Source organism: Monomorium pharaonis, chromosome 2 (genome assembly GCF_013373865.1).
Source record: "Monomorium pharaonis isolate MP-MQ-018 chromosome 2, ASM1337386v2, whole genome shotgun sequence".
Taxonomy (NCBI): domain Eukaryota; kingdom Metazoa; phylum Arthropoda; class Insecta; order Hymenoptera; family Formicidae; genus Monomorium; species Monomorium pharaonis.
The window spans coordinates 27,888,312-27,903,971 of record NC_050468.1 but is presented as its reverse complement, the minus strand read 5'-3'; the positions used below and the strand labels follow the sequence as shown (position 1 = coordinate 27,903,971).

Below are 15,660 nucleotides of genomic sequence, written 5' to 3'. Positions count from 1 at the left end.
GAATTTGATGCGGGTGTGATTTTATCTGATTGGGAATTTGTATGTGCAATGTCGAGGAATTGATTCGAATCATTGAATATAATTTAATTAAATGTACTACTCTGTTTAGCATTAAATTCCTTTTCACTTAAACAATATTTATTTGTTCGTCGGTCGGGAATTTCGGGAGGGAATAAAGATGGAAAATGAAAAGGATATATATCCTTTTGTAGCGATCGACAGTAGCTGCTGTAGCAAGTGGCTTTTAGTCGATTTTCGCAATCACGAGTGTCCCAATTTGACATTTTGTTTTATGCGCCTCTTACCATAAAAGAACCCGTGACATTACTCGCAGTCGTTTTAGAAACAACAATGATCGAGATAATCAGCGTTCGACCAATAGTTCGAGGGTCTCACCGTGACGTATCGGCCCTCGTTATTGTGCGGTGACAGGCTGTGTTCCTCGCTGCAGGTACTAATCGCAGGTTGAGACCGATACCTGGAAAGTCGTTTCACCAACTCTTGTCAAAGTTTTTCTTCCATTCACGAAACACTAATCGACGAAAGTGAAAGATAATTGCAGAGAGTTCCACGAAATGATCCAAAACTGGCCCGCGTTATTTCTTCACGATGAACCCTTTACTTTCTCTTGAATCAATGTTTCTGTTTCGCGATTTCTTGACTCTTCTTCGACCTACATCCTGGGAAATGAAAATGTTAAATTAAGCAGTGGCGAGATGATCAAGGCTTTTCTCCCGTAAAGTCTTTCACGTGATAAAGGCGTTCCGTGTAAAATCGGTTTATTTTCAATGAAAACAAATTGCGCTCATCGCATTTTTACACCGAACTCCCTGATTGCTGTTTCACGCTTCAACGCAAGCCCGAAGCTACCGGAGCGAACAAGCAGGAGTTCGGTTACGCCGGTTTCGTGTAAAACCTCGAGGGGATATCGTGTGTGAAGCGTAAACTCTTTGTCCTGTTATGTCGTCATGCTAGGCCTTCTACCGTGTGTTATATATATATATATATATATATATATATGTGTGTGTGTGTGTGTGTGTGGGGGGGAGGTGTAATGTAAGGTTCATGGATATATTCAGCGATGCTCTATGTAACCGGTACCGGTGCAGTATATGTGCAGAACCGGACGAACCTCGATGAGGATTTTTCAGTTGTTCATCCCCCCCCCTCTCTCTCTCTTTCTCTTTCTCTCTCTCTTTCTCTCTCTCTCTGTCTGTTTGTCTGTCTCTCTTTTCATTCTCTTTCTCTTTCCTTCGCGAGGTCTGTCAGGTATATCGAATGAGTTTCTTTGTTCCCCTGGTTGTATCAACAACTGTGAGCGTCATGGGCACAATTCGCATTCGAAATATGGAAATCAAAATTTCGCAAAATTGTGTGACCCGGGGATTATCGGTTGGGCAAAGATAATGCGAACAGATTGAGCTAGATCTTTTTTTCGTTTCATCTTTGCGCTTTTACATAGAAAATCTTTTCTAGCACATTTCAAAAGATTTCGTGACTGATACTAGATTTGTTACAGATGTATCTTTCGTGCAATATAATTTTATTGTAATTTTATTGTAGTTGAACTTGATATATCTGATACTTTTACAATATTAAATTATATGTATTTTTTTTTAACTTAAGAATATTAAATTTAGAAAAATTATTTAGCATCAAGATTAGCTTCAGATCAAAAGAGGCAATTTTTACTTTATGTTGAAAACATTTATCGGTCGAATTATTAATTTATTATTATTATATATATTTTTAATGTCGTTTTTAATGTTTGAAAGGATTCTGATAAGCATAAAGATACTTCGAAAAACAAACCTGAAATCTAATTTACTTGAAGACAGTAGAGAAACATTTTTTCATTGCAATTTTCTTGATATATCTTAATTTATATGGATGACTGCGACATCGATACATCATAAATATTAATAACAGGTGATATAGGACGTTTACAGTGATTAATCGCGATGTGGTCATCCGAGGTCGGTGATTCGCGGCTTGTAAAATCTACTCTGACGTTGAATATTTGTTAAACAAACGATGCGTATAATCAGTTGTTTTGGTGGAACATGACGACATACGAGGAACATCCGCGTTTTAATACAAACAAGCGTTAGCTGCGCGCGAGAGAACGCTTATGAGTTTTACTTTAGTTTTTTTTCCCCTTTTCGAAAAAACGCGTAACGATCGATCAATTGTTCGATTCTTGCGAAAGTGATAATGGCGAGCGAAGGATAACTTTCTTAACTTTCGTAGTTATATAATTATCTATGAATACCGATGTGCACATTATTCGTTAACAATTAAACGGAATAGTCATGCAGAGAGACCGAAGAGTATGACTTTGCTGATATTCGATTCCGACTCTCGAAGCCGCTATTCAAACATGGACGTTGCTATTCCCGTAGCATCACATTGAAAGGTTTTCCACTGCGCGAATTGTATGTGTGCACGAGGGTACAGTACTTTTACGAAGGATAACTGACATTAATGAGGGAGATGCCATTTGTCGAGTTCGCTGTTAACTTTTTCAGATAATCCAGTGGATGATAATGAATCTAAAATGCTCGTATGGACTGATATAGCTTTTATTTATTATTTTTAGTGATAATCTTGTGAAAAGTATATGTATATACTTTTCACAAGATTATACGAAATAATACATGAGTGATATACCTATGTTTGAGGTATTTGAATTTAAGCGGGATATTTAATTGTTATTTTATCATACAGATGCTAATTTTAGATTCTTTTTATCTCTAATTATTTAATTCAGTATCATATTTTTTGCGATTTGCAAGAAATTTGCGTAACCGATTGTTGAACTACGTGCGGCTTAATCACTGGCATCCTCCACCTACAGTCGTTTCGTGGCACGCAATTCATCGTCAAAATCACCACGTTGTTTCCTCATTAGCATTACAATTACGCGCACTTTCCAAAGTTCGCAATGGCGATACGCGCACGCGAGCACTATCAACATTTTTCGAGTTTTGTAGGCTTTCTTACAGTTACGCATTCTACACAAGCGATTTTGTAATACTTTTTTTGTACAGTTTTATACTAAGTTTTATTAAAGTAATTTTCTATATTAAGAGGTCCTTGTCTCCTTTAAATTGATGCCTAATTCTTCAAATGCAGGTGTAATTCTGAAATGCTAGATAAACGTTATTGTATGTAGCTAATAACTTTAGACTTTTAGAATTATAGATCGTCTAAAGTGGGCTTTAGTCGTAAATAAACAGATACGTATCCTTGCAGTATTATCGAAATAATACATGAGTTCACACGTCTTGCAGCCTATTGTTCTTAATTTAGGGCACGCAGTCATTAATACAGAAGCGATCGTATCGGCCTCTATTATAGGTGCTGTTATCACGTATGCAAATTCATGCAACTTCGCAAATGTCTGTGTCCTAACAAGAAATGAAATCTGTAAAAAGAGGCACGCGTTATATTGACCTACTTCCATAAGAAGTGATTTCCTTCTCGTCTCGAGCAATTACATGTTTTTCCTTCAAGGCTTTCCAGAATTTTCCGAGAAATTTCTTTCTTTTCAGCTTGTGGATCAATGATTAACTGCTACGAATCTTGATCGACGATAAAATCTATTATTACGTTGAGAACGTGCGGTTGAATCATTTTTACTAATGTAGGATAATAGAAAAAAGAAAGTCTTTGATCTATCCGTATTATCAAATACAAATAAGAAAGTGAGATTTGTTTCGATATTATGTGGTGCAGAGGAAAGGATTCACGCTATTTACAGCAGTACAACTCGAGAAAATCAGTAGAGATTTAACATTGTTGAATTATCTAACTATGTAGACTTTCTTTAATTAACGTTTTGTTATTTTTAACTTCCACGTGTCAACATTTATTATTTTAATACAAAACACATAATTAAAAGAACAACTTTATCTAATCAACTAATTTTTATAGTTAAATTGCCTTAGTTTTAAAGTAACCAGCTATATTAACATGTATGCACGTAATAAATAAATCAAACTTAACATTTCTTGAATTAAATTGTTCAATCAGCACAAGACATCTTTCGTTTTAAATTGACGACATACTGAGTAGGAATGATTTACAAGGAACGGGTGAAAATAACTCAGATCGAGTGAAATTCAAACGGTACAGCACGAGGAACCTAACGAATTGAAGAATAGAAAGATCGTTCGGTCTCGACGAGCAAGTTAAGGATACGGAGGTCCGACTGTAACTTGTGACTCATTCATAACGCGCGCGCATGTCACAAGATCGCCTGCCCCGAGACGAGACGCGTTGTCTCAAAGGGAAATTGCCGCTGGCGGATGCGTGGAATCAAATAGAGGACACCGTGCGGGGCATTCTCCGCGACGCGGACGGGAGCATACCGGCGCGCGTGCTTATTAATAGCCGCCGCTTAAACTCCGATGGTTAACTTCGATGGGGAAAGACATGATCCATCTCGCGCTCGGAGTCACGATCGGTAACGGAACCGGTTCGAGGTCCCTTGTGTGTGACTCGTACCAGGCGTTATGCGCCTGCGAGGAAGTGAAAGCAACGCTCGCAGGACAATACGCGGCCATGGACTGTCCTGTCGCAATGTCGAACTCGATTGAATCCCGACGGAACTGTACATACAACGACAGAGAGAGAGAGAGAGAGAGAGAGAGAGAAAGAGAGGGAGAGAGAGAGGAAAAGATGATTGCTTTGCCTTGCGTAATTTCTTTAGATTTTTCCTTGGTCGATTCAACTCATTAGCGCGCGTGGACTGTCTTGCGAAAGGGAATCGTATTTCTTTCGCGATTAACGCGGAACAATACCGATATATGATATCGTATTATGAATTCAAAGAAATTAACATGAGTTAATATGAGAATTGATAGAGGTTTATCTATACTCAGATTTATCATTAGTAATTATAATAATATATTAGACGTTTCGATCTGTAATTGGATTCATACTCTTTAAATGGCAATTGGTATATTATCACTGACTTGCAGTGGTACTTATAACTGTGATAATGAGTGAATAGTCACTGTCTTTTAGTGATTTTGACTTAAGAATTAATGTATTATCACTGAAAGATCAGTATATTTATTTTACTGACTTAAAGTTATAAGTATATCACTGAAAATCAGTGTATTTTTATGATTCCACTAATTGTGATTTAGAGAGTATAAATAGTGTCAGTATAATGTGTTGAAAAGTAATCAAAAGGACAGTCATATAGATGTGCTAATAAGAATAAATTTTGCTGCAATAACTTATCTAATAATAGAATGACGTGCGATTAGCATTGAAATAGCATATAACATTGACAATTCTCACAGTTGTACGAAACATAATAGTTGACTATAATTATTTAAAGACAAAATATAGACGGACACGCATTAAAATTATACAAATAATAAATTATAAACTTACATGCATGTATGGAAGAGTAAAAAATTTGATGTACAGAAAACGTCGGTGACCTTGCGAAACGATCATCGAGAAAAATCAATACAAACGTATTATCTTTATCAAATTAAAAAGAAGAACGCATCAAGATTTCATATAAAATAAATTAAAATGTAACGGCCAAGTAATTAAATTTATCATCTATAAGTTGAAACTGTGTTTCTTTTTTTGATTATGTCTGATAATTATTTCAGAAATAAGTCTTTTATTCAACACCTTTTTTCATATATTGCAATATTATGTTAATCAAGTTGGCGAGAAAAAATTATCTGCTCTGTGCTCTACAAAATTCTATGTCATTTTTGTTTTTATCGTAACGTATTATATGTATAATTATATCGTATCCTATTTATGTTTTTACATTATAAATAATTATATCATAATTAACATAAATTATACAAGCGATTAAAATCGCCAATTTTTGTATTCATTAGAATTTTGGCTGTCACATATACAGAATTTGTAATTTGTCTGTTTCTGTTAGTTAGATTGATTAAATGAAATACATATACATATGACGGTATTTGCTTTTATCTACTTCAGTTAATTTTTACACATATAATTTTTGTTGAAGTTGCAAAATATTTTTTAAGTAATTTGTAGAATATAATTTATGTGCTTGTAAAACGTAATTTAGATATTTTAATCAAAGATCATGAAATCAGAAATTACGTTACAGCAGTATTAAATCTTATAATCTTCTATATACGGATTATAAAAAAGTATTATTGAAAATTATTACGTTGTTACATTACAACGAATCACATATGTTTACTGAAAATCGAAAAATAACAATAGTCACTGAATTTATATTTATTCTGAATTCTTTTTAATACGTAGATGCGGTTACTAAAAAATTAATGTCTACTAAAAGATACAATAATATCTAAAGTTGTAAGTGATATTTTTAAATGAGTAAATAATACTGAGGAGTTTTATTATTCAATCCTATGCCATTCTGTAACCACTACCGTTAGCTCACTGTATTCGTTCTATTGCACCAGCTCAGAAATGTAGAAAGATACGAATATATGAGATTCAGAATTAGAAATAATTGTAAAATGTGCAGTGTTGACAATTACGATTAAGAATAGCGCGACATGTTCGTATGAGTATATTGAAAAGACCCCTTAACCACAGCTTTATTCTCGTACATCAAACTTAAGGTTTATTAAAAAATATATATATAAAGTATTAATAATAAGAAAGTAAAAATTTATCCAATTATTGATAGTAACATTAAATATAATGAATTTTTATTTTTTTACATTCATTATTGACAATTACTGACAAATTTTGTTCAGAAACTTAATTCATTTCTAGCATTATCTCTTGCTTTGTTTATGCTATACATGTAAGAGTTTATATAAACTTTTTTCACTTATTCGACTTTATTAACACGTTGTGTAAGTTTGGCCTCGACCTTTCCGAACATCCTGTATAAATCAATTAAAAATCTTACAACAGTTGTCAATTTGCTTTTCTTGTTAAACTTTTCCAGCCAATAAATTCTTTTTTAAATGGAAAGCATTTACAATAGAGTAGATAAAACCAAATAGGCTAAAGTTTGCATATAGTCAATTGTACATTAGAAAGATGATATCACATAGCATGATAATAATCGAAACGGTAATTGCACAGTAGCCTACAATTTTCGTGACTTAACGCTCTATTTGAGGCAACCTTTTCAAGGAATTATCAAGAAAAAGAACACGAATGAACGTCGGCATACTTGAAAAAGTAATGATGATCGCTCGATTGATTTAGAAATGTTAGTGGGTCGTCGATATGTTACCCGACTTGCGCGATATAAAAAATTAATTAATATTCGAAACGTGTTCTAGCTTTTCAAGTAGAGAAATCGAAAGTGAGTTAGAATATTTGTGAGACAGCCTGCTGATATATGTATCTTAAGAACTACCGTTTTATATCCGTTTTATCAAGCACATCGATAGTCATTTGAAGACTGACTGAATTCTTAGGACTAATTAATTTTAATATTAGTTTCGTGGAGAAAGATAAATAACCGCCTTTTCAATTCCAGAATTTTGTTCCAATTTCCCGAATAATACATATTTAATGGCTGAGCAATATAATTATAATTTTAGGCTTCTCTAGCAATTATATAAATCGAATGAGAAAATTGAATATACTTAATTTAATAAATTATTAAATTGTATTCGTGAATGAAGTTAGAACGATTGAATTGATTAAGTAATATTTTGACGTGAATGAATCTTATTCAGCACATAATTTAGTATATAATACGTACTGAACAATACATAGGATAAGTAATATATTTTAACACTGATAATTAAATTCCGATTTATTGAAATAGACGCTTACAACATTATAATTGTAAATAGTTTCGAATTCATGTGTGTGTGTGTGTGTGTGTGTGTCAATAGTTTTTTTCTATTTTAGTCGTCATATAACAAGAAATAGTTTTTTTTCTATTTTAGTCGTCATATAACAAGAAATTACATCTCTGCTTGAAATTCTTTTTCAGAGGGTAAGGTCGAGGTGTCGAGAGACGGCAAATATCTGAGCACATTGCAACATGGTAAGGTGCTAGGTGAACTCGCGATTCTTTACAATTGCAAGAGGACAGCGACGATCACTGCTGCGACTGATTGCCAATTATGGGCCATCGACCGACAATGCTTTCAAACCATTATGATGAGGACCGGCCTCTCGAGGCAGGCCGAATACACGGATTTCTTAAAGAGGTAAGCTAGCATGTGTATGAACTTTTCTATTCTCCTAGTTTTGATCTAACATCATCAGATGCTTTCTTGAATAAATACTTTTCTATCTTAATGAATTTCACTTTAACTTGGTCAACTTGATTGTCGTTTCCTGGTAGAGATGTCTTAAAAGAAATTTTGTAATAAAATTATTAAGATTTTTAAAAAATTATGTCATTATTTTAGTGTGTGTGTGTGTGTGTGTGTGTGTGTGTGTGTGTGTGTGTGTGTGTACACATATACATATATATCCGTCTGTGTTCTCAGAATTGTTGAATATTTCTTCAGTAGCGGATCACTTTTGTTGCCATTACATTAACAATGTGAAATTTCGTGTTTGCAATTTAAACAATTTGCAATTTCAACATATGGTAATGACTAATTCGGAAAATGTTAAAACTGCATTTATGAAAGTCACGTTTTTTTGCACATGTTTCTGATAAGAAAGACCTCTTTCTTTTATTTTAACGTGTAAAACTCGATATTAACTGGATATTATTTTAATGATCGATAGTACGACTTTGTTTGATCGATTTTCATATTTTTATGAACTGACGTAATTGTCACGAAAAATACTGACCGTAATAATATTAATGTGACAGATGATAAAATACAAATGTCATTAAATCGTTTACTCAACGATCCAATTTACAGCAAAACTATCACGAATGGTTTTAATGAGACACTATTAAGAGATAAATTCACATAAATTCGCATATTTTTTGTGTATTTTTGTGCATAAGTCAAATAATGTGACGTATCAGCATTTTGTTATCTAGGAAATATCTTACTTTCTTACGCAATGTCTACGATTGGAAATTATGGTATTTTTTACCAAGTGAAAGATAAATGACAGCTCTACGCGCAGTAACTTGTTACCAATGTCTTCTAATAAAGACTTGTAGAGATAACTCTTATGTTGTATACATTTAGAATTGACGCATGATTTTACATTTCAGTGTGCCAATCTTCAAAAACTTGCCCGAGGAAACTCTAATAAAAATTTCGGACGTTTTGGAAGAGGTATGAGTCGTCTTTCTTGGCAAAACATCTTTCTTAATACATCTCTGTATTATATAATTGTTATTCATTATTTTTATATTTGCAGACATTTTACAACAATGGGGATTATATAATAAGACAAGGAGCGAGGGGTGACACATTCTTCATTATCAGTAGGGGACAAGTACGCGTGACAATAAAGCAGCCCGATACAACAGAAGAGAAATATATTAGAACTTTAGGGAAGGGCGACTTTTTTGGCGAAAAAGCTTTACAGGGGTGAGCATAATATTATCATTTACAACTTTTATTTTTCCTTGTTGAGAAAACTTAAAATTTTACATCATTTGTAGTTGTCTTGCTTGGCTAAATTTATCTTGTGTCAAGAATTTATCTCAATTTATCTCAATATATTATATAAATGTATTGAGATAAAATTCGCACTTTATAAATTTAATAAGATTGACAAATATATGCTAATTTATTATATTCTTTTTAGAGATGATCTCAGAACTGCTAATATTATCGCTGACGATCCAGAAGGAGTGAACTGTTTGGTAATAGACCGTGAAACGTTTAACCAATTAATCTCATCCTTAGACGAAATCCGAACGCGATACAGGGACGAGTTGGTGGAGCGTAGGAGGTGAATATAGCTTTTATTAACTATATGGAAAATTAAATTTATATAGATAAGTATTGTAGAATTAATATAGCTGTATATATCATATTCATTTTTATGTGTAAATATTATGTTCCATGCTTAACATTAGGATGGGACAATAAACTGTACATCCCAAGTAAGTTTAGTGATAAAACAAAAATAGATTTATTTTATTGGTAATTTCGTTTAAAAAAATTATCGATATAAATTATCAGTAAATTGGGTGGAATTTGTAAACATACATTTAATTTTTTATTTTTAACTTTGGGCTCTTAAAGCTTCTTTGTCAAATACATTCTACATAATTTTTAGATACATATTTATGTGAAAATAAGGAAAAGTTAACGGAGTTGGATGAGATTTAAACTCAGAATTTTTTGTTTTCACTCTTAGTTCCTACCGTGTTACGTTATGATTGTTCCACTTATTTAACTTTTTAACAAGAAACAAATTCATACAGTTGAGATATATTCAAATCCTACGATTCTTTAGATTAAATGAGGAATTCCGGGACGTACGGTTACAAGACCTTCGGACTATTGCAACTCTCGGCGTGGGTGGTTTCGGAAGAGTTGAATTAGTTCAAATTAACGGAGACAGCACACGATCGTTCGCTCTCAAGCAAATGAAGAAGGCACAGATCGTCGAGACACGACAGCAACAGCACATTATGTCAGAGAAGAGGATCATGAGCGAAGCGGATTGCGATTTCGTAGTAAAGCTTTTCAAGACCTTCAAAGACAGAAAGTACCTCTATATGCTGATGGAAGCCTGCTTGGGTGGCGAACTGTGGACCGTTCTCAGGGACAAGGGGTACTTCGATGATAGTACAACCCGCTTTTATACCGCATGCGTCGTGGAAGCATTCGATTATCTGCACTCCAGAAATATTATCTATAGGGATCTTAAGCCAGAAAACTTACTTTTGGATAATCAAGGGTAAAAATATAGCCATCTATAATAATAATAATGATGTATATTATTTAAAAAAGATTTAGGAAATTGTGAACACGTAAATATATATTATTTTTAATACATTAAAAAATAAATTTTTTAATACTTCGCAGAGGAAGAATTTAGATTTTGTTATGTTATTGTCTAGTTATGTTAAGCTTGTGGATTTTGGCTTTGCTAAACGATTGGATAACGGAAGGAAAACGTGGACTTTCTGCGGTACACCAGAGTACGTAGCACCAGAAGTCATTCTAAATAAAGGTCATGACATTAGTGCCGATTATTGGTCGCTTGGCGTCCTCATGTTTGAGTTGCTAACTGGTACGCCTCCTTTTACCGGCGCTGATCCAATGAAGACATATAACATTATCTTAAAAGGAATCGACGCTATAGAATTTCCCAGATCGATTACACGTAATGCAATGGCACTCATCAAAAAGCTTTGCAGGTAAATTATGACACACTATTAAAGTATACTTTCATATACTTTTTTTCTAATAAATAGCGTAACAATAAATTTGTTGATTGCATTACAATTAAGCCATAAAATAAACGTTTTTATCTCCCAAATAATATAAATCACTGTTTTCAGGGATAATCCAGCGGAACGTCTTGGATATCAAAGAGGCGGCATCAGTGAAATACAAAAACACAAGTAATTATATATTTCTATCTTAACGCATTTAAAACGTATAAAAGAATATCAAAATTTATTCCTACGGATTCGTTGCAGATGGTTCGATGGCTTTAACTGGGAAGGTCTAAAAACGAGAACGCTGGAACCCCCGATATTACCACGAGTTCAAAACGCTATAGACACTACGAATTTCGATGCTTATCCAGCTGATTCCGATCCACCGCCGTCCGATGACATTTCTGGTTGGGATAATGATTTTTAACGGAAAAAAAAAGAGAGGGCTTCTATTTAACATTCGCGTTTTAACTATCTAGCAGGAAATTATAGGGCATAATAATCTCTCGGCTATACGAGATATAATTGGCGACACCTGCATTTATTTATATTTCTCTCATACTACGTGATATACAGATTTCAGTCGCATTTTATCATATTCTTACATGTTTTGTCATGTTTCGCAGTATAATTAATCGTGATTCGAACTAGGGATACTACACTGTGATAAAAAATTTAGAATTTTTATGAATTTTGGATATTAGCAAAAATTTTAAAAATTTTAGAGCTGCAAATTTTTGTATTTATGTTACATCTGGCAGGTTCTAGAAGCATCTCCAGTGTTACATATCGTAATAGGATACGCATGCAAGTGTCAAGTGCCATTATTACCTCGAAGAGGTAAACTCATACATGTTTATACTTGTGCTCAGAAACGCGGTCACACGCTATAGAAACAGTCAGCTCAAGTCCAAGGGACCTCTTGCCATCCATTTAACTTGTCAAAATGTGCATATATCGATCAGATGTTGAATTTTTTATGGCAAGTTCATTGTTGTTTGATTTACTTTATAGAGTTTATTGTAATAATTATATTTTAATTAATTATATATAACATGACTCTTGTAAATAATGAATTATAAATATCATATAAATTTTAAATATGAAATGTATATCATGCAATATACATAAATAAAAGTTGTATTAATAACAACTGCAGGTAAGGCTGCAAGAACCAATCAAACTTTTGTTTTCTTCAGTGACTTATATCACCTAGTGCCTGTTCAAACAGTAAAAAATAAATAAAAAGAAGAAAAATATAATTATATTTGCAGAAAACATTACCTTATTATAAATAATATAGCAGAACGCTTGAAAGATTTGTCAAATATATGTATTTTATACATATGCATATTGACTTTCTTATAATATTTAAAAAGAATAAATTTGGCTGGTTCTGAGCTTTAATTATATCATACATACATATATATATATGTGTGTATGTGTGTGTGTGTGTGTGTGTGTGTGTGCACGTATGTATGTATATATATCCGTTGATTTTCCTTTTATGTATAAATTTCTTTGTATCCTGGAAGAGATTGCAAATGAAAAGTGAAAATGCCATTAGAATGATGTTCCAATACTTTAATATCGTTATATTTTTCTTGTATTTAGGTATAGTAAATTGTTATTCTTGAAATATGTTAGAAAAGAAATGGCATAAGACATTAATTACATAAAAATTCTTTTTTTATATTTTTTGAATGATGAAAAAAGAACCAGGTTTAAAGGTATAATTATTAGTGAAAGAGAAAAAATGAAAAATTATTTATATTGATAATAAGAAATAAAATTATGTACGCGATAATAAACAACAGGATAAAATAAACAAAAATAATCGAGTAGAAAATTGACTTACTATGGGCAAACTATAATTCAATAAACTGTATTATTATATATTAGCCACACTTAAAATTCGTATTGGATTAAACTTAACAAAATAAAATTTTCGGAATGAATTATGCATTGTAGCAATGTAAGGTTAATTAATGCTAATGACAGTTGATCTGTATGAGACGATTTAAGAGGTGACAAAAGATTTGTATGACAAAACTGAATGGCTACGTTCAGAAAACAACCGTTGCACAACAGTTGAGTAATTCGCTAATATAATTGGTCTAAATTTAAAGATCTAACAGTAAAGACCAATAATCACTGACCGCTCACTGATCACTTGTGTTTTCTGAATGTAACCAATGCGAAATTTGAGAATGTATGTATTTCAGGGAAAGGAATAAATGCGAATAAAAACTATTTATATTTAATATATTTGAATTTAAATAGCTATGAAGACAAATGAATACCATTCTAAAAGAAATAATCAAAATTTCGTGAAAACCAACGAAAAAGGTAAAGAAATTACTTTCGAATAGCGAATTCAGTCACCTGCACTAGTGTACGCTGAGTGCAAATTTTTGTTGTGCAATGCATTCAATTGTCATCATCTGTTCCTTTATTTTGGATTTAATGTTGCATTCGTACGGTTTAGTACAACATGAGTTCAGTGCCAGTGTAAGGCGACTGAATTTACTATAAGTAACGGTAATGGTGATAATACGTTATTTTTTACATTAGTAACAATCCTAATAAAAAATTTTTCAGAATTTTTACACAAATATTGGGACATTTCAGAAATACTGAGAATCTGCTTAAAATTTTTATATATGTAAATTCTAAACTATTCTGAGATTGTATAAAAAATCCTGTGAAAATTTTTCACCAGAGAAGTAATGGTAACGAGTTACTTTTTACAAAAAGTAAAAGTAATAGTAATGTATTACTTTTATAAAAACTAACATGTTATATAATTCAATTTTAATAAAAAACCATTTTAAATTGATAATAAGTTTTTGTGTAAAGTTTTGTGAGTTACAGTTCTGATAGATATCCGTACAATAGTGCAAATTAAACCAACTTAATGATTACAACAAGAAATCAAATTAAAACCTGTTCGTATTTGCACTTAAAATTTAATCATACGTATTACTATGTAGCTATTGACCATGAACACCATTAGTGAATCCTTGATAATGGAGGGAGAGGGGTAATAAAATTGTTTACTGAACATTGTATATTAGACATTGGACAGTTTGAACACAGTGAATCCTATGCATAAGAATTTGATCCACAGACACCTGCGTAAATCAGCCTGTATCATTTTACTTAAATTTTTTAAATCGGTCTAGTAAGACTAATTTTTTTTAATTTGAAAGGGGGAATTTTAATCCCAAATCTTTCCCTAGAATCCAATAGTGGTGAATACCAATATATTCAATTGCAGAAAAGTTTTACTTTTTTAAAAAGATTCTCTTGATAATAATAGAATAATTGCAGCCAAATTAACAGCTATAAAAGTTATTTTTTAATGCTGTGTGAATATCTATTAATAAATAATGAACTTCCTATATTGAAATTGTATAAAAATTACAGTCACTCAAAAGTGAGTTTATGCTATGGGCATTTTTTTTTTGTTACATTACGTTGTTATAACACTGCCATTATAGACATAGGAGGCAATTTCAGTTTTGATTACAAATCTCCATTGGATCCACGCCTTAAGTGTCCAGATATATGAGTCAGGTCACTGGAATGTTTATCTTATTGTACATACATACATTATTGTACAGTTACTTGCTCCTTATATATTTCATGTAAAGTTGATTTTGTTAATATTTACCTCGCACGTTGATAAAAATTATGCTCATTCAACACATTTTTGCATGAAACGAAAGTCTGGCAGAAATAAGAATATTAATTTTTGGTTCCCAATAACTTTCGTGAGGCCAATATAACCATCAAGCACTAATAAATTATCTTGAAATACAAAATCGGCAAATACAGCAAAACAAATCATTGTTAACCATTATCTTGGAATACAAAGATTGGGTTCCGAGAGCACGCTTTTGGCGCTGTGAGCGTGCTCTATCTTTCTTCGACATTCACTGAGCAACAAGAATAGAATGATACTTTCAGCGCTAATAACGTCTCCCCGAACCCAGCCAAAGTCGGTTGATTGCATCAATAATCCTCAAAAATTTTTCAGGACAAAACACGTTCAATGTCTCGTTCGATTTCCACATTTTGCGCCCTCTGAGCACAGCCATTATGTTTAATCTGCAATCAAACATGTGACGCTCGGCTTTTTGGCAACAAAGATCGTTAATAAAAAAAATTGTGGTACCCAATACCAAGACCTAAGTGATACTGGGCCAATCGCGCACCCGTGAAGGATGTTCGTTTTTTCCCGCGCGGTGGCCAATCGCCCAATCGTGTTGCAGATGGCGCTAATACGTAGCGAGAAACGATTGGCTGCTCGCCTCTTGCCGCGTTCGCTCGTTGAACGGTCGAAGGGGAATGAATCTCCCGTAATTCTCGTT

At 32.8% G+C, this 15,660-nt stretch overlaps 1 protein-coding gene and 1 long non-coding RNA gene across 7 annotated transcripts in view; one reads left to right on the top strand and one right to left on the bottom strand.

Moving 5' to 3' along the window:
- Positions 1-13,041, top strand: part of LOC105835361 (cGMP-dependent protein kinase, isozyme 2 forms cD4/T1/T3A/T3B) — a 45,517-nt gene extending 32,476 nt beyond the window's left edge. For 4 of the 5 annotated variants that reach the window (XM_036283398.1, XM_036283397.1, XM_036283396.1 and 1 more), the window contains 8 exons: positions 7,955-8,174; positions 9,152-9,215; positions 9,301-9,473; positions 9,694-9,840; positions 10,351-10,797; positions 10,961-11,260; positions 11,405-11,467; positions 11,546-11,711. In XM_036283398.1, coding sequence (XP_036139291.1) covers positions 7,955-8,174; positions 9,152-9,215; positions 9,301-9,473; positions 9,694-9,840; positions 10,351-10,797; positions 10,961-11,260; positions 11,405-11,467; positions 11,546-11,711 — 1,580 coding nt within the window. Of the gene's footprint in view, positions 1-7,954; positions 8,175-9,151; positions 9,216-9,300; positions 9,474-9,693; positions 9,841-10,350; positions 10,798-10,960; positions 11,261-11,404; positions 11,468-11,545 lie in introns of all 5 variants that reach the window. The other variant, XM_012678558.3, reaches the window with a different exon arrangement.
- Positions 13,042-13,729: 688 nt separating this feature from the next.
- On the bottom strand, positions 13,730-15,483 carry LOC114254602. 2 transcript variants are annotated; one of them, XR_003625921.2, is made up of 2 exons: positions 14,961-15,483; positions 13,730-14,880 (listed from the first exon to the last, which is right to left on the bottom strand). It is a non-coding gene; the product is annotated as an uncharacterized LOC114254602 (long non-coding RNA). The 2 variants fall into 2 exon arrangements; XR_003625922.2 differs by having other exon boundaries at positions 13,730-14,867.
- Positions 15,484-15,660: the final 177 nt, after the last annotated feature.